The 19,756-nt window shown below is 45.4% G+C and overlaps 1 protein-coding gene across 6 annotated transcripts in view; it reads right to left on the reverse strand.

The window, feature by feature from the left end:
• MICAL2 (microtubule associated monooxygenase, calponin and LIM domain containing 2) overlaps positions 1-19,756 on the reverse strand; it is a 244,115-nt gene that overhangs the window by 176,797 nt on the left and 47,562 nt on the right. For all 6 annotated transcript variants that reach the window (XM_055548613.1, XM_055548615.1, XM_055548614.1 and 3 more), the window contains exon 3: positions 14,333-14,673. In XM_055548613.1, coding sequence (XP_055404588.1) covers positions 14,333-14,596 — 264 coding nt within the window. In that variant the 5' untranslated portion in view covers positions 14,597-14,673. The remainder of the gene's footprint in view (positions 1-14,332; positions 14,674-19,756) is intronic.

The raw sequence follows: 19,756 nt of genomic DNA on the forward strand, positions 1-19,756 counted from the left end.
GATTGTTTTTGTGTATTTCTGTTCTCCCCTGGACCAGACAGGAAGCTGCACAATTGCAGGGGCCTTCTCTGCTGTCTTCACCTCTCCTCTCCGGTGCCCGAGGAGTAGTACTCATCAATCACTAAATGAGTGAGGAAAGACTAAATTAATGAATCTACTCCTTCCGGGGGTAGTGTTAGTTGCTGTGGATGTTCAGGAGGATTTTTTCCCTTCCAGGAAGACTATTCAATTGTTGTTCAGTTGCTCAGTTGTGTCCGACTCTTTGCAACCCCAGGGACTGCAGCACGCTAGGCTTCCCTGTCCTTCACCATCTCCTGGAGCTTGCTCAAGTTCATGGTCATTGAGTCGATGATGCCATCCAGCCACCTCGTCCTCTGTTGTCCCTTCTCCTCCCACCTTCAGTCTACCCCATTGTCAGGGCCTTTTCTAATGAGTTGGCTCTTTGCATCAGGTGGCCAAAGAATTGGAGTTTCAGCTTCAGCATCAGTCCTTCTAATGAATATTCAGGATTAATTTCCTTTAGGATTGACTGGTTTGATCTCCTTGCAGTCCAAGAGACTCTCAAGAGTCTTCTCCCGCACCACAGTTAAAAGGCATCAATTATTCGGCACTCAATCTTCTTTATGGTCCAACTCTCACAACCATACATGACTACTGGAAAAACCACAGCTTTGACTATATGGACCTTTGTTGACAAAGTATCGCCAAGTCTGCCCTCACCTGGGCAGCAAGACTGGTCCCAGCCTGTCCCTGATGTGCTGGTCTGTAATGAAAGAGCAGACAGCTCTTCTAAGATAGGATGGAAAAAGGATGCAATAAATTCCTTGGGCCTGAGATAGCTGTTATTCACAGAGGGAGAGACTCTAGTCCACCTTCGCTTTCTTCATTTCCAGGGTTTCACAAGTCCTTCTATGAGGATCATGTGACTCTGTTCATCCACCTCCAGGGGTTTTACAAGGTCCATGCAATCTGGATCTCCTCACCTCATTCCCTTCCTGGACCTGTGTCTGACCACATCAGCCCCTCTTTCTAGTCACAAAGGTCTCCCTGTTATTTTGAGAATATGCTGAGCACATTTGCTTGTCAGCATCACTTGTTCTGTTTCCTCTAAGAGCCACAGGCTCACTTCCTTCAGGTCTCTGCTTAAATGTCACCATCTCACAGAAGCCTTCCCAGCACATCCGATATAAAACAGCAACCCACCTCTACTCGGGGCACCCACGTCGCCCTCACCTTGTTCTTTCTCTATAGCATTTACCACCAGCGACACAGGCACACATGTATGCACACTTGGGTCACATATATTTATTTGTTGTCTGTCTTTCTCAGAGAAGAATGTAAACTCCAAGAGGACAGGGATTTTATCTGTTCTCTTTACTGCTGTAACCCTGATGCCTGGCATGTAGCAGGCATTTCAAATGGTTTTTTGAATGCATTAATAAATGTGAAATTTTTAACTCAGGGATGGCAATTTTAAAATAAGAGTAAGAAGAAATAGTTTGGTGGTTCCTCAAAAAGTTAAGTGGGCTTCCCATGTGGCACAGTGGTAAAGAATCTGCCTGCCAATGCAGAAGACATAGGTTCAACCCCTGGGCCAGGAAGATCCCTTGGAGTAGGAAATGGCAACCCACTTCCGTACTCTTGCCTGGAAAATCCAATGGATAGAGGAGTCTGGCGGGCTACAGTCTGTGAGGTCACAAAGAGTTGGACATGACTGAGTGATTGAGCGTGCTTGCACACATGCACTCAAAAAGTTAAACACGGAATTACCATACAACCTAGTAGTTCTGCTCCTAGGTATATGCCCCAAAGAACTGGAAACAGGAACTTGAACTGATTCTGTATGCCAAGGTTCATGGCAGCAGCATTCGCAATAGGTGAAAGGTGGGAGCAACTCAAGTGTCCATCGAGGAATGAATGGATAAACAAAATGTAGTATGTGCATATAACAAAAGAGTATTCTGCCTTGAAAAGGAAAGAAATTCTGACATATGCTACAACATGCATAAACCCTGAGGACATTATGCTAAGTAAAATACTGCTACTGCTAAGTCACTTCAGTCATTCTGACTCTGTGTGACCCCATAGATGGCAACCACCAGGCTCCCTCGTCCCTGGGATTCTCCAGGCAAGAACACTGGAGTGGGTTGCCATTTCCTTCTCCAATGCATGAAAGTGAAAAGTGAAAGTGCAGTCGCTCAATCATGTCCGACTCTCAGCGATCCCATGGACTACAGCCTACCAGGCTCCTCCATCCATGGGATTTTCCAGGCAAGAGTACTGGAGTGGGGTGCCATTACCTTCTCCGACAGTCAGAAAAGGACAAATATATATGATTCCATTTATATAAGGTACCCAGAGTAGCCAAATTGCAGAGACAGAAAGTAGAATGGAAGTGCCAGGGGTTGGGGAGAGGGGAGAGGTGGAAATTATTATTTAATACATAGAGTTTTAGTCTGAGATGATGAAAAAAATTTGAAAGATGAATGATGTACTGGCTGCTTGACAACGTAAATGCTGTAAACTGAGAAATGATTAAAATAGTAAAATTAACGTCATGTATTTTACCACAGTTAAAAAATAAACCCAAACTCAATTCAGTTACTGGAAAACAAAGTACGATTGAAATAACTTGGACACGTAAATCTACTTTTTTAACTGTAAATATTATGAAATCTAAATATGGATTAAGTATTTCTGATTAAAATTTAGCATCCAAACTGAGATATGTTAGTAGAGTAAATATACACCAGAGTTCAAGGTCATGGTACAAAAATCTAAAATATCCTATTAATAACTTTTATAGAGACATTTTAGAATATTTTTATAAGTTGGATTAAATAAAAGATATTACTAAAGTTGGAAAAAGAAGGATTAAAGTTCTGATACTTGGTACCACTTGGCTGAACCTTGAAAATATTATGCTAAGTGAAATAAGCCAGATACAAAAAGACAAATATTACATGATTCTACTTACATAAATACCAAGAATAGGAAAATGTATAGAGACAGAAAGTAGATTAGAGGTTACCAAGGGCTAAGGGGAAGCGGGTAGTAGAAAGTTATTGCTGAAGAGTTCAGAGATTCTATCTGGGGCAGTGAAAAATTTTGGAAGTAGAAAATGGTGATGGTTGTATAACATTGAGAATATAACGCCACAGATTCACATATTTAAAATGATCAAAATGACAAATTTTATGTTGTACATCTTTTACCACAGTCAAAAAGGTAAACATTAGGAATCAAAGACAGAAACAGAGACAGAGATGGAAACAGAATGAGAGAGAAGGAGGAAAGGGAAGAGAATGCTTTATGGCAGAGAGAACAATGCACAGCTATATGGTAACCACTGGTTTGCTAACTAGAAGGGGAGAAGAAACTTTCCTGGACGTCTACAGATTTGGACATAGAGAATTTTTCCAGGTATGTTCCTCAAATTTAGACAGTTCTCCCTGGAGAAAGGTCTGAGAATAAAGTCCTCCCACTGCTGAACCCCCATGGACAAACCACTGGTGAAGTTTGCTACCCTGTATTTATATCTCTTAAGGCTGTGATGCACAGGAGGGGGTGCAGGGTATTCCAGGTGGCAGTGAAACATGTTCCATACTGTTGAAGGCTCTGTAGTTAGAACACAGTTGGGTTTTCTTCCCAAGATACTGCATAGACGTTTAAGGTAAATAGTTTTTTATGTAATATAATTTAATATATAATATATTCATGTATATACTATATATATATGTACTGTATATACTATATACTATTTATGTATATACTATTAAATTTATAACTTACTCCCCTTAAGTATTATTGTTGTTGTTCAGTCACCCAGTCATGTCTGACTCTTTGAGACCTCATGGACTGCAGTGCACCAGGCCTCCCTGTCCCTCAACATCTCCTGGAGTTTGCCAACTTCATATTCATTGCATTGGTGATGCTATACAGCCATCGTATCCTCTGACGCCCTCTTCTCCTTCTGCCTTCAATCTTTCCCAGCACCAGGGAGTTTTCCAATGAGTTGTCTGTTAGCATCAGATGACCAAAATACTGGAGCTTTAGCTTCAGCATCAGTCCTTCCAGTGATTATACAGGGTTGATCTCCCTTGAGATTGACTGGTTTGATCTCCTTGCTGTCCAAGGGACTTTTAGTAGTCTCTCCAGCACTACAGTTCGAGGCATCAGTTCTTTGGCATTCTGCCTTCTTTATGGTCCAGCTCTCACAATCGTACGTGAACACTGGGAAGACCATAGCCTTGACTATACAGACCTTTGTCAGCAGAGTAATGTCTCTGCTTTCCAACCCTTAAGTATACAAGTCTATAACTACACATGTTCTAAAACACACTATTCGTATTGGTGTATGTCATAGAGAGGGCTGGTAGCTCATGGCTGACCTCCTATATCAGTTGAGGTCGTCGTGGCCTCCCAATCCTGTCTCCTGCAAAACTCACTGGCTGAAAGGCCAAGCAAGAAAAGATTCAGCTGCCTGAACCCACAGGCATATGTTCTCTTGTACAGTTCAACTTCTGCCCAGTCCTGCTTCTCTCCCCCATTCCTTTCACAGGTATTGATTACTAATGAACATCTTGTACTCCGAATACCTTCTAAGCATCTGCTTTTGCAGAACTCAATCTGTGACAAATATGTACTCTTCATTACTTACTATTCTAGGTGCTGGAAAATCAGCAGAAACTATTCAGACAAAAACTCCTGCCCCCATGGAACTTACATTTTATTAATAGTAGGGTTTCTGGAAACACGTTTGTCTATGTGATAAAGCAGTGGATGCAGCTACAGCAGTCCCTTCTACCTTCTTCTGCCTCAAAAGCGGACATGATGGCTGGATATACAGCAGCAGCTACAAGGTGACAAGAATGAGGAAAAGCCTAGAGCTGCACCATCCAGTTCAACAGCCGTTAGTCACATGAGGCTACTGAGCATTTCAACTGTAGCTAGTCTGAATTGAGCTGAGCTGTAAAACACACAGGATTTCAGAGACTTAATGCCAAAAACAGAATTTTAAAAATATCTCAGCAATAAAGTTTTATATTGACTACATGCTGAAATAATAATATAGTGGATATATTAAGTGAAATATATTATTAAAATAAACTTCACCATTTCCTCATACTCTTTAAAATGTGGGCACTAGAACATTTTTAATCACATATGCAGCTCACATTATATTTCCACTGGGCAGCACTGGCACAGAGAATATAGAGAATATAGAGAATATAGCCATTGGATTTTCAGTCACCATCCTTCTCCTGACAGCTGGGTAAAAAACAAGCTCCTATTTATTTAAAGTCACTGCAGCTGAGTTTGCAGTTGAGTGCAATCATTTCTGATTCAGAGGGAGTGTGAATTGCCCTGGACCTGCCCTAAGGCAGGAAGGCTGAATTCAGCCTGGCACCCCATCTAGTTGATAAGAGTTAGACAGATATATTCACGCTTAAGTGGACAAATCCCTTGCCATGGAATATATTTATCTCCAAGATATTTTTTATTATGAAGAAAAGCAAAGCTGAGCAAGTGCCTCCAATGAGCAGGAAGGAGGGAAGCCAGGGGACACCTTCCAGTCTGGGAAACAGAGCATGAAACTGCTTCATGGCTTCCTCTTACCTTGCCCAGTGGTACACATTAATTTGGATAATCCTGGCCAGAGATTCCCTAAGGCCTTGTGCAACCCTGGGTGGGCCAGGAACTGTGAGAGGTTTTTCTTTCTTCGCCAAGAAAAAAAGAGACCCAGCCCTTCAGTCTAACAAGCCTGCTGGCTAATTTCCCCATCCTCCTTGAAAGCTCCATGAACAGCCAGATGCTAGTCAAGGTGCCGACAAGACTATGGTCCTCATCACACAGCCCTGGGAGAGGGTGCTCAGATGCAAATCTGGACAGATGTTTGAATAAGAAAATAAGGGATTGGCCAGTCCTGGCTTCTGTAAACCCACAATCAGGGCTTGGAAATATACTGGGACTCACCCAGTACAGCTCTACAGAGAGAACTGTATGTCAATAGTATGCTATTTGTGCATGAGTGCTTAGTCGTGTCCAACTCTTTGAGACTCCATGGACTGTAGCTCACCAGGCTCCTCTGTCCATGGGATTTTTCAGGCAAGAATACTGGAGTGGGTTGCCATTTCCTCCTCCAGGGGATCTTCCCAACCCAGGGATCGAACCTGAGTCTCCCATGTCTCCTGCATTGCAGGAGGATTCGTTACCTGCTGAGTCATTGGGGAGCCCCCAGTATGCTATTTGTACTACTGCAGAAAGAAGCCTCTTGAGCTACACAGTTCGTTCATTTAGTCCCTGAGCACCTTCCCTGTGTTAAGTCCTATGCTGTGCTTCAGACCCAAAGAGGAGCCAGTCTTGGTTCCTGTCCTCAGGGAGCCCACAGTGGTGAGAAGCCAAAAAGCAGTCAGTGAGGGACACTGATCAGCAAGATAGTGATAGGGCCAGAGTTGGGAGCCTGTGGAAGCACCAAACTCAATTGGGGATGAAATGAGAGAAAGGAAATGTTGAAAGGAGGTCAGGGCAGGCTTCCTGGAGGTGATACTAGCTTAAACTGAATCATAAAGAGAACAAGTTAGCTAGGCCAGGAGGGTGCCGCTGCTCAGCACAAAGAGTACAGACCCTCCATGGATCAAGGCTGTAAAATCTCCCACTATTTGATGAAATTCTGAAGAGGAAAGCATATTCTTGTATTCATTCTTCTTTGAAAGAACAGTCACCTTTTACAAAGCGAATTTCTTAATGAAGTCATGTGTATGAAACTGTGAAGCACTATGCAAATGCTGGATGTAACAGTAATGAAATCATTGTGATTGTTACGGGGGTGGCAGTGGTTCCATTCAAGGCCACCCAGCCCAGACTCCAGGATTCAGAGGGTGTCCATCACAGTACCCACTCAACCAAGCCAAAGAAATCCAAGTAGGCAACATCCCACTGTGGCTCCCTTTTCAATCAGGGCCCTTCTTAATCACTCTCCTGAGCTGCTGGGAGTGTCTACTGCAAGAACCTCCATGGACGAGAACTTGACAATGCCTATAACATTGTCAATGCAATGCACACACCCTAGGACTCTGAAATTCTCACAATGTATCCCACAGACAAACTTTCATGTGCATACAAAGTCCATATGAGGAAGTGTACTGCACTGTTTAAGATAGCAATAGGCTGGAAACAACCTAAGAAGTTAAGTAAACTGTGATGGAGCCATAAAATGGGAAGCCATAAAAAGCCATGAAAGTAATAAAAGGGTTAGAGTCCCCATGTACTGATATAAAACAATCTCCAAGATATGGTGGTTTTTTGTTTTGTTTTTTTTTTGAGCGGAAAATAAGGTACACAACCAATACGTTAAAAAAAACTTCCCATTAAATAAGAAGAAGGGGGATGCACGCGTACACACACAGATGGAGACTTTGAGGAAAGGTGCATGGGAAATGGCATACTGGTTGCCTCTAGGGAGAAGATCTGGGGGCCTGGGCAAAGGCATTTCCTTTCTCAGTATATTTTCTTGTCTTGTCCTGATTGAATTAATTTTTTTTATCATGAGCATGTATTTTTTTTAAATGTAATTAATTTTTGTCTGCACTCAGTCTTTGTTGCTGCAAGCAGGCTTTCTCTAGTTGCAGCAAGTGGGGGGTAGTCTCTAGTTGTGCTGCCTGGGCTTATCATGATGGCTTCTCTTGTTGCAGAGCATCCAACAGGACAAGGTACTCATGGGCTCAGTAGTTCAGTTGCACACGCTTAGTTGCTCTGTGACATCCTCCTGGACCAAGGATCGAACCTGTGTCCCCTGCACTGGCAGGAGGATTCTTAACCACTGGACCACCAGGGAAGTCCTGCATTTCTTTTTTAGTTAAAGAAAACAAATTAGATGGTTCTTAAATAGACAAAGAACTCTTTAATTATAAATGTATTTGTAAAATGAACCACAGTGAACCCAGACTAACCACTTCCTATGAAGACAGCCAAAAAAGAATTTTTTCATCTCAGTTTAATGTTGGGATAATTGACTTCCTCAATCTCACATAGCATGTTCAATGCACGCACTCAGGCAAACTCCACACACTTCGTGAGGTGCACTTCGTGCGTGTCACACTTCGTGGTGGCAAGTGCAGTGATTCACAGAACTCGACTGGCAATCTAGGCTTTCAGACGTGCCTACTTGGGCAGTGCCATAGTCCATTGGCAGGTAAGTGGACAGATACAGAGTTTATGGAAGCTTTCTGTTCAACTAGCACTTTCCTGGTGGCTCAGAGAGTGAAGAATACGCCTGCAATGTGGGAGACCTAGGTTCGATCCCTGGGTTGGGAAGATCCCCTGGAAGAGGGCACGGTAACCCACTCCAGTATTCTTGCCTGGAGAATCCCCATGGACAGAGGAGCCTGGCAGGCTACCATCCATGGTGTTGCAAAAAGTCAGACATGACTGAGCGACTAAGCACACACACACAGCACAGAAGGTCACAGTGCAAGGACCATCCTCTACTCTGTCGGTTACGCCTGCAACTGCCTGTATTAGGCAAAGTGGTGCAGCGGAGCCAGGCTTTGAGGGCCCTGGTGGGTGATTTCAGAAGTGGGGAATGTCAGATAGGCTTATCTAGGCTGTGAGATAGCAGAGCTTCACCTCTCCTTCCCCCCTTCCCTGCTCCTACTGTGCTCTGCTCAGGCAGCTAGGGAACCACGCTGTAATGAGCTGGGCTGCAAGCATTATTCAGGCAGGGGTTACCCACCACCGGGGAGTCAGTGCAGACACAAAGACGGGCAAAGGTCATGTTCAAGAGCAGAAGGCATGGTGTGACCCAAAGTACAGACATTTCCTCCTCACAGGATAATCCAAGTTTTCATTATATAGGCTGGCCCTGTGGCTGCTGGTGACAGGAGCCTGTGAGTCATTTCCTGCAAACGTGTTTTTATGTCAGTGATGTACAAATGCCTTCTGGTCTGAACTGGTTACCTGTGATTACCAAACCACCCCCTGGAAGGTGGGAGCAGAAACCCTGGGTGGGGATCAGGGACACATCCTCAATGATCCTTCAGGTCCTCTGAACCTGGCCCCAGGAGGCCTTCTGGTCTCCTGCCATTCATCCATCCTTCTCTCACGCTCTCCCCTTCCTCTTCCCTCTCCCCATGTGCATCTTCATTCCCATTACATGAGCAACCCACTCTTTCCAGAATACGTTTCTCTGCCTTATGTTCCCTTGAGCTCTTCCTTCAATAAAGCCAGGCAAACTCCTACTCATCTCTCAAACCCCAAATCATTTCTCTTCTTCCAGGAAGCATTCCCAGACTACTCCAATCACTTGCTCTTCTATAGTCCTGCAGAACAGTGTACACAACTCTCTCATATCACTTAGGATATTAATAATAATATTAATGGCTAAACACTAGCTGATCATTTACCAAGTACTAGGCAGAGTTCTAAACACTTTTCAAAGATTACCTTATTCAATATTCACAAAAATTCCATGAAGGAAGAAGCATCATTGTCCTCATCTTACAGAGGCTGCTACTGAGAATAAGGAATTAGGTAAGTTGCCCAAAGACAAAGAGCTCTTAAGTGACTGACTGGTGCCTAGATAAGTACCTGGCACATAGCAGCTGCTTAATAATCATTTACCTCAAAAATGATTAAATAAGTGAGTAAATACAGAAATGGTGACATTTCTGTCCCCTCTATAGAAAGCTCAAGTGAGAACCATTTCTTACTACTGTTTAAAACCATCTCCTCTGTCAAACACATACTAAGGTGTAGGATACAGGAAATACCTAATGAATGAATAAACAAAACACTATACGAGCAATCCAATAGATAGAATCCAAACCCTGGCAATGCCACCCACTAGCTTCAACCAGACAGCTTCAGCTTCCTGGGCCTCCTGGTTTGTCATCTGTCAAATGCAGAGATTGTATACAACATTCTTTCAACTTCCTTCTAGCATTAAAAGTATATATAAAATAAATGACCAGACTCAATGACTTTGTGGCAGTAGTAACTCCCAGGCCAAATTATGTATTTTACTTTCTTGGGGGCTGTCTTCCCCAGGAACAGCACAATCAGATGTAGCATTTGATCTGGGTACTATCCTAACTCAGCCAAAATCAGCCCTGAAAGAGTTTCTTTGGCCTGCTCCTTTGTTCGCTCATTTCTTATCCAAACAGATCACACCCAGGGAAAGAATTATTAAGTGCTTGGTTAAACCCTCATAAGCAATAATCAATAATGAACAATAACCCCAAGTTAGATTATGAAACTGGCACCTAAACTACTGCTCTATGGACCTTGCAGGTCCTCCTCCCTATGCCCGGCATATGAACCAGAGGCCATCTTCTCCAAACAGACCCTGGTCACCAGTCTTCCCCTGCCATCACCACTAGTGCACGCATGTGCACACACACACGCGCATGTGCGTGTGCACACGCACACACACACACTCCTGCTGGCATGAAGAGCTTACAGCACCTGGTAGGGGCTGATTAATGCTTGTGAATCACTGAGGCCTAGATCCATCCCATATGGTGCTGAGATACATCCACATCAGGGCAAAGGTGGGAGTTCTGGCTGCAGTTCATTCATTCCCACTCTACCTGTGACTAAGCAGGAGCTTGGCTATATGCCTGGTACCTGACACATCTGTGTTACATGGCTTAGCATTATGGATGAACCACAAGCATGCTAATGCCCATCACTCATTGTTTTGTTAATGCTCAGCATCAGCTACTATCAGATCAGATCAGTCGCTCAGTCGTGTCCGATCCTTTGAGACCCCATGAATCACAGCACGCCAGGCCTCCCTGTCCATCACCAACTCCCGGAGTTCACTGAGACTCACATCCATCGAGTCAGTGATGCCATCCAGCCATCTCATCCTCTGTCATCCCCTTCTCCTCCTGCCCCCAATCCCTCCCAGCATCAGAGTCTTTTCCAATGAGTCAACTCTCTGCATGAGGTGGCCAAAGTACTGGAGTTTCAGCTTTAGCATCATTCCTTCCAAAGAAATCCCAGGGCTGATCTCCTTCAGAATGGACTGGTTGGATCTCCTTGCAGTCCAAGGGACTCTCAAGAGTCTTCTCCAGCACCACAGTTCAAAAGCATCAATTCTTCGGCGCTCAGCCTTCTTCAGAGTCCAACTCTCACATCCATATATGACCACAGGAAAAACCATAGCCTTGACTAGACGAACCTTTGTTGGCAAAGTAATGTCTCTGCTTTTCAATATGCTATCTAGGTTGGTCAGATGTGTGAGCAAGACAGTGTCTGTTCATGTTGGAAGAGAGGGAAGACCATGTTCTGTGTTCTGCTTGACTCACAACCAGGAGACCCAGACTCTTCGAGTGAACATTACCTATCATTACCATTACCCACATGAATCCAACACGAAGAGGCCCGGGCCATACCTAGGATGCAAACAAGCAGTTGCTCATCATGTAGGGGACACCTAGTATTTGTCTATCTCCCATCCCCATCCCTGAGGACCTGTTCCTCCCCTAATGTGAATCCTGTGATGCTTAAAAGGGCTGCCAAAGACAGCGGTCAGCTCCCTTGGTTTTGGCCTCAATAACTGGCCCCAAAGTGAGCTAACTGAAATCCTTGCCTGAGATTTTATTTTCCATATTGAGCAGGAAGACAAAGGTCTTTTGAGTCACAGAGCTATCAAGATATGAATAAGAGGCTAGCAACATGGAGAAAACATGTTTGCAGGAGGGAAGAATGGGAGCCAAGACAGAGCAAAATATCTGAGAGATATTTAGATGGAAGAAGAGAGGGTAGGAAAGTGTCCAGACACTTTGAGTGTCTGGACCTTCCTGCTCATGTGAGTTAATCATCTCCCTGTTTTGTTTAGGTTAGTTTGAGTTTCTGAAATGTGCGAATAAATTTGCCTAATAGTCACAACCATTTTTCTTTATTTCCACAGTCCAGTAATTGATTTTAAATTTGAGTAATTTCAAATTTCACAAACAAAACTGAAGCATGGCTCTATTTTGTTTGAATTCTTTTTTCTGTACACTGAGTGCATTTTCCAATAGGTCTTCTAGAATTCAGGAAATAAGTAGCTTTTATGAGATGGGCCACTACATTTGATGTCTTTGTTCCTCCTCCTGAGAAAGGTGTAAAAATTCCTGCACAAGAACCACTCTTACTCAGCATCACTAAGGAAAGACATGAGTCCTTTCCCTTTGTTTTAATATCTTAGACATCACTGATGACCTGCCAACCACCAGATGTATAGACTCCTCCACTTCAAGCCATCAAAGCTTGTAAAACAGGGGCTGGCCAGGCAAGCTAGGCAACCAGCCAGTGATTTTTGGAAGGACACCTTCCTGGTGGTCACCCCTTCATTCCATCCCTCTGCTGGCTGACTCCCTCTGAAGGTCTGTCCTCAGATCCCCAAGAGAGTCCCCAACAGCTAGGAACTGTTGGCTGTATGGGGTGATGCATTTTCTGATACAATAAGAGCTCTGAAAATCTTCCTTGAGAAAACATATTGCACTCTAGCCACCTAACTTCCATAGGACCTTTGAAAAAGGAAACCACTATATATGGTTACTGAAAAGGGTGATGCTTAGTAAGTTAAAAGCTTCCCACTCCAAGAACTCTGAAGAGCTGCCCAGTGAGCCATGAACCATGAAGCTACAACAGCTAGAAAGGAGGTGCTGGGCGGGGATGGCACTTAGGAGGTCCCCCCTCTTTCTTTAAAGCTTTCCTCTCCTTGGGTCAGGCTGGAGCTTAGCAGGTTATGGTCAAGCCCTTCCTGGATGGCTAGTATGCTCTGGGCTAAAATGACTCCTGCTTCACCTGACAAAATGCTCTCCTAGACCCTGCACATTCTGTGTGTCCCAGGCTCAGAGGAGCTTGGCAGCTGTCTTCCCCAGGGCAAGGGAAAGCGGCTGTATCCCACGGTGGACTCAACAGCTCCGCATCACCAAAACAAAAACACAACAGTTCTGATCTCTATGGAGAGTTCAATCCTCTTGTCTAGGATTGGCACCAACTAGAATTCCAAGGGCTCTGGCTGAGCTACCTCCTGTGAGGTCTAAATACAGCACGCTTGCTTTTAACCTAAACATACAGCCTGGACCAGTGCCCAGGGCTGACAGCCCCCAGGGAAGTCTTGACTTCTGGCTGCCCATTTGGGGATGGGCGATGCAGAGCTATCAGAGACATGATGTGCTAGGCACCGATGTCACCTACATGTGATCCTGAGCAGAGGAAGGGGACAGGGTGGTGGAGAATGCAGAGATGTGAAGAGGAAGAGAAAGAGAGGGAGGAAACAGTAATAAATACCAAAGACCTATTTCTTAGCCAATTAAAGTCAGGGGATCTTTCTCAAATGTTTGTTCCCAGAGGAGCACAACTCTAATTATGTCTCTGCAGGGACTTCAGGGCATAAGCCCTAAAATCAGAGAGACTGAGGTTGCCTTTTTGTTGTGTGGCCTTAAGTGAGACTGACCTTGCAGGTTCCATATCTCTCAAGTGACCCAAAGGACTACCATACTGTTCAATGAGACCTCATACAGAACAGGCCTGGCCCAGAGAAGCTACTTGGTAAATAATGGCTCCTAGAAGTAGTGGTAGCAGTAATAGCAGAAACAGGATAACATCAAGCATGCCTTTGATGAGTGGAATATTTCCTGCCATATCAATAAACAAAGATGTGACAAGTCATCCTCAACTGCAGCCCTCCAACGCCAGCTGGTGAGCCTTAAGGGCACTCAGAAAGGAGCAGAATACCTGCCATCTAGCAGCTACAGGACTGCAGCCACTCCCTACAGTGAGCCCTGAGGAACTCAGGATATAAAAACAGGACACTGGCCCCAGATAGCTGAGGTGCGTATCAAAGGAATGATTTCTGTGAGCCCAGACTCCTGCATCTTCCCATGCAAAGAAAAGCACTGATTTCCTTAACTTGGGGTATCTGGCTTTATTTAGCAATGATCTTGATGTTCAGACTATCTGCTCTTTGTTGCAAAACTTCCATATAACCTGGATCCTCTCCTCACCTCATTGGAGCAATTCTTTCCTACTTGAGATGCTGTCTCCTGAAAAATCCTAAAAGTTAGGAATATTTTTCAAGTTGACACCTTTATTTTCTGTGCCTCGGAAAGCACATAAGAAGAATTGCTGAGACCACTACAATAGGATAGAAGCCCCCAGCCAAGATAAGCTGTGCATATACAGACAGGTAACCTTCAGCTGAGTCAAACAATAAAACACAACCACACCCACTAAGAAGCTTACGATGGCAAAATGGCAACAGCTTCCTAACCTTCCAACAAGCCAACCCACATGCCCCACAGGGTAAGAAGCATCTATGCAGAGGTTCCCTTACCTTGGTGTTCATACAAGACTTTCCTCGCTTATACTCTTTGTGGGACCCACGCTTGTCAAGTTTGTACCACAGGGCCTTGGCCTTCCAGGTGGTCACTTTGGACTTGAGCTTGGAATAAAAGTTTCTGTGGTCCAGAGGGTCTAGGTCCAGGTGTCGGGTGAGGATGTTGAAGGCCTGAAGGGTACCTTTGCATGTGGAAGCTTGGACAAAGTTCTCGAATATCTGCCCGGCCTGGGTCTGCTTCTCATCCTCATTCTCCCCCATGTTTCAGGAGCCACCCAGAGCAGCGATGTGGAGAGGATGGAGGAGAACACCATGAAGTGCCTGGAGAAATGTCACACCTGCAAAGGTAGATGGAGGCAGAGCTGAGCTCCGTGGACAAGGGTAGGCTGGGGAGAGGGTGCAGAGAGGTAAAAATACAATTCCTTTAAGATACTAACATACTAAACATAATGCCAACCATACATACTCTATAGGAGAGGTATAATCACACCATCTAACCTGGAAATGCTGCCTTGCTGGCAATCTCTCTCCCCAACACTCCACTCCCCTGGCTGGCTGCAAAGAACTACAGATTACCAAAGAAATACCCTGGCTGATGTCAACATTATCTGGTCAATCTTGCCATAAGCCAGATGGTTCTGGAAGTAGGAACTAGCAAAAGGAAAACAAACAAACCCAGAAACCCAGATTTGACACTGCTGAAAACCTATAATTCTTGGTACCATAAACTGATTGACTAATATTAATGTACCCTAACCACATGACATGAAGGCACAGTTCCCCAAAAGTAAAGTTCTCTAGACTTCATGACCACCATCCCACCTATCTTTAGCGATCACACTTTTACATTTTCCTTCATTAGTTATCAGAAGGCGGATCTTCTCTTTATACAGACAACAAATGGCAACTTCTCAAATCTGCTGGAAGGACAGCATCCGCTTCAGTGAGACATATAGAAAGACAGAGAGACATGTGGGTCTCCTCCTGATGCACAAAACAAGCCTGTACTTTGTAAGCCCAAGCTGGGAACTATTTGGAACAAGTGCTAAAGGAAATAAAAATGTGATGGAGGCTCATTCACATCACAAAAATAGCTTGCCGGGGTTTTGGCCATCATCCTTTCTTCTCTGCACCACTCTAACCTCAGGCATTTTCTTAGGAAAGTCATTTAAGTTTCAAAGGAACAAAAATAAATTAGACTGATTTTCCAAAGCACTAGCTATTTTTCCAGAATCCGAAGCCGGTGCAAGAAAACAAGCATGGAGGACCTGGGGCTGGCCCCGCTGTCAGGAGGGCTTGAGGGAGTCTGTAAACAGGACAGAGCATACCAAGCTCCCCCAGACAGAAGCCTGGCAGGAGGAGGTCAGCAAACAGAGACAAAGCCCTCGGGCTGGGTAGCTTCCCACTCTCCAGAAGGAAACGCCATTGTGGGTGCGCGTGGACTGCGGGCTGGCCTTATAAAACTAAAAGCAGAGGATGGTGTTTATCTTCTTCCTTAATCCTTTACTCATTCATTAAGCAATAACTACTGGTGCCTTAGCAAGGACCACATATCACCCTAGATGCTAGAGGAGGGTACAGAGACAGGGCCTAGCGAGGAAGGCAGCCCCATACATAGTTGATTACAAGACAACAGGCCAGGGCTTATAAAACTGAACACAGCACATGGAAGCCCAGAGAAGGAAATGTTCAACAGAGCATGGAGAAGCCCAGGGGAGCCACAGCAGGGAAATGCCTAAACGCTGTGATTTCAGGAATGAGGTGGATTTTGCTAGACAACTTGGGAATGGACCATACAAAGGCACGGATCTGGAAAGAGCCAGCATGGCTGCAGAATGACAGCAAGTTCAAGGCATTGGGAATTCAGGACTCGTGACAAGGTGTCTGGGGCAGACTGTAGAGGGGACCTGGCTTCTCCAGTGGGCTGTGGGGTACAGGAGACAGAGCAGCGGGGTGAGATAAGTCTTTGGGAAAATGAGATGGCAGAGGTGGACTGGAGAAGGAGGCAGGTGAGGATTGCCCAGGCACAATGAGGGAAGAAACTGGCAGAGCAGGGGGAAGGAAAGCACACTTATGTATGTTATGCACAGCCTGGCTGCACGCCACCTGTGAGGGGCTGCTTGCTGGGGGCAGACAAGCTCTCCAGACACCCAGATCCTGATGGGTGAAGTGGCTCGGGCTACAGCATAGGACACCTCCCTCCCGTCCCTCTTTCTCCAAGAGCTTCCAACAGGCTCGGCGCCAGACTCAGCAGAAGGGAGAATAGTACATTCCCTGCTTCAGACCCAGCCAAACTCTACTCTGCAGCCAGGCCTCTGTCCTCTGGTTCCCTCAACTCAACAAATTCAACCAACTTTGAAAGCTGGCTTTGTGCTCTACCCGGGACTGAGAAGACATGGATTCCCTCCCACATGGATCAGTCAGAACCTTTAGTGTCTGCAGTGCTCACATTGGTATCACTCACATAAACTTTGCCTCCTCTTGTGTTCCAACTTTTCCCCTGTGCAGGACTCACCACCCAGAGAGCATAAACAGAGAATAAGACTTATCTGCTTTTCAGAGCATATTAACATCCTCAGTCTTTATCTTTGGAATTGCTTCCATGCCAGGGATTGAAGAAGGGCAGGAGTAGCTAATTGACAGCTGCAAAGCTACTTGAATTCCACCAGAATCCTGTAGTATGGGATGGGCAGGTGGCACAGAGGAAACCACAGGCTTTGGGGCTCTTAAAGCCATGTCCAAAGCTCAGCTTGGCCCCTTGCTGCCCACCTGGCCTCACACAAGCCACATAAACTCTGAGCCCCAGCTGTTTCTTTTGTATGAGAGCCTGCAGAGCTGCTGTGGAGGGGGAGATACAGGAGTGATGGCAGAGCCTGGCCCAAGGAGGCACTGGGTAGATGTGAAGATGTATGCTGAAGCCATCACCTGTGGCTGATCTGAATCTGCGGAATGCCCCAGTTTGAAAAAAAGAGCTTTGAAAATCAGTTCTCCAAGTCACCAGCTCCTCCCTGTCTAAAATGGTGAACTGTTTTGAGTTACCAAGCTAGACCCAACTCCCAGAGAATAATTTATAAACTGGAAGAACCTGCGTCCTCCCAATGCCAGCTGCCTCCTCTCCTCCCCTGAAAGAAAAATGAACAACTTAATTTTACAGCTCCAAGGGAAAGAGTGAGAGTGGTGTTGAGGGCTGTGGGTGGGCGTGAGAGCTGTAGGAACTAGCTCCTATCTGGAGGGAGATACGAGGAGGTGGAGGGAGATGACTGGACAGGAGGAGATAAGCCCTGCCTGGGGCTGTGCCCCTGCAGCCTGTGCCAGCCTTGGCCCTGCCGCCCTGCATCTAAAGAGTCTGGTCTCAGCCTTTAAAATCATTTTCTAGTTTAAGTCAGAGACCTTAGGAATGACTGACAGCCCCTAGGAGTAAGTCTCCTCACAGAAGACCATCTGGATATATGGAGTCTGGCAAACTCAGTTATGGGTCTGGTCTCAGGCGCTCACTAGCCACGGGACCCTTGGAAGGTTATCTAGCCTCTCAGCCTGCTTTCTCATCTGCTCAATGGGGACACTGATACTCGAGTCATAGGGTGGTAAGGAATAAACTCAATCATGTGCGATGTATTTAGCACCTGTGACTCCCTGACAACCACCACTCACTACTATTCATCAAATGGCTCAAACACCATCAGACCAAAATGAAGAGAATATAATTGATGACCACTAGTACTAGCTTTGGAGAGGGCAGTGGCAACCCACTCCAGTACTCTTGCCTGGAAAATCCCATGGACAGAGGAGCCTGGTAGGCTGCAGTCCATGGGGTTGCGAAGAGTCGGACACGACCGAATGACTTCACTTTCACTTTTCACTTTCATGCATTGGAGAAGGAAATGGCAACCCACTCCAGTGTTCTTGCCTGGAGAATCCCAGGGACGGGGGAGCCTGGGATGCCGTCTAAGGGGTCGCACAGTGGGCTGCCGTCTATGGGGTCGCACAGAGTAGGACATGACTGAAGCGACTTAGCAGCAGCAGCAGCACTAGCATCCCAAGTCAAACAATTATATACACTTTACAATTAGAGGCCATGGGCTTTCAATACAGAAGATCTGGTTTCAAATCCACTTCCTAGCTGTGTAGCCTTGGACAACTAACTCCACTTCTGAGTTTTAAGTTCCCATATGAAATGTGGGGAACCTCACATGAAGAAGTTTGGATGATGAGCTGAAAACATCCATGGTACAAAGTAGTTTTGTGAATGAACTAGAAAGGCTGATTTAGAAGGACTCCCATAAGTTTGAGTCTGAGTTTCCAGAAACTGGAGTGTAGTATTTTGCTGGATACCCTTCTCTTTCCACCAGAGAAGAAAGTCAGGATTAGTTAAGCCAGAGGATCCTGGGTAATAGCCCTTGTTAGCCTTCCTTGTCAATCACTACCCAGTTGTTGCCTTTTGGGAGTTTGGTATGAAATATAAATAAATGAACTACTCAGAAATATGAAAGGTTTCTGCATTTTCTGGGAAGAAACAAGACATGATGCTTTAGTTTCTAAGAATAGCCTTGAAGCAATTTGGTCTTTGCCAACGAGTCCCTTATTTGTGGTTCTGCCTATGTGACTTCATGAGTCACAAAGCAATTCCCTCTCCCTGCCTCTGGCTGTTACAAATTACAGCTCAGAGTCTCAGACTGCCAGCACTGGTGATGGGCTCTTGGGCCCATAACATCTGGGAGACGAGTTCAAGGTTTATGTAGAGGCCCTGAGTAGTCCTCAAAATAAGAGACGAGCTCCTGGCCCAAGAGTTACCAGTATACTCACGTGTGGGATTCCCACACCTCTGTTGTTCCTTGGCCTCATCACCTGCGAAATGGCATCAAAGAGTGTGACCAGGCAGTGTATAAAAGATGGGACCTCACTGGTGGTCCAGTGGCTAAGACTCCATGTTTCCAATACAGGTGGCCCAAGTTTGATCCCTGGTCAGGGAACTCGATTCCACATGCTGTAACCAAGAGTTCGCATGTCACAACTAAAGAACCCTCATAGTGTAACTAAGACATGGCCCAGCCAAATAAATAAATAAAAGAGGGAGTTCTAGAAAAACTGAAGGAAAGCTGGAAGAGACAATGAGCAAAACCTTCTCTCAAAGCAGAATGAGGAAATGGCAGCCCTCAACCCCACCCTCAAGGCTCACAGACACATTTCAAGGCAAATGCAATCTAAAAACCAAACCCTTTTGTCATTTCCACTGCCAAACCCCTATCAAACTCACCATCTCTCAGGTTAACCACCCCAAGGGGCCATGAGGGCAGGGGCCAGTTTCCTCGGCAGTGAAAGATGGGGAGGTCTTCATCCCATCCACTCGCGGAGCTGCTGGAAAGACTTAAAGCCCCCAGCTCTGCACCTCACACACAGAAGACCCTCAGGCATGGCTACTTG

Source organism: Bubalus kerabau, chromosome 15, assembly GCF_029407905.1.
Source record: "Bubalus kerabau isolate K-KA32 ecotype Philippines breed swamp buffalo chromosome 15, PCC_UOA_SB_1v2, whole genome shotgun sequence".
NCBI lineage: Eukaryota > Metazoa > Chordata > Mammalia > Artiodactyla > Bovidae > Bubalus > Bubalus kerabau.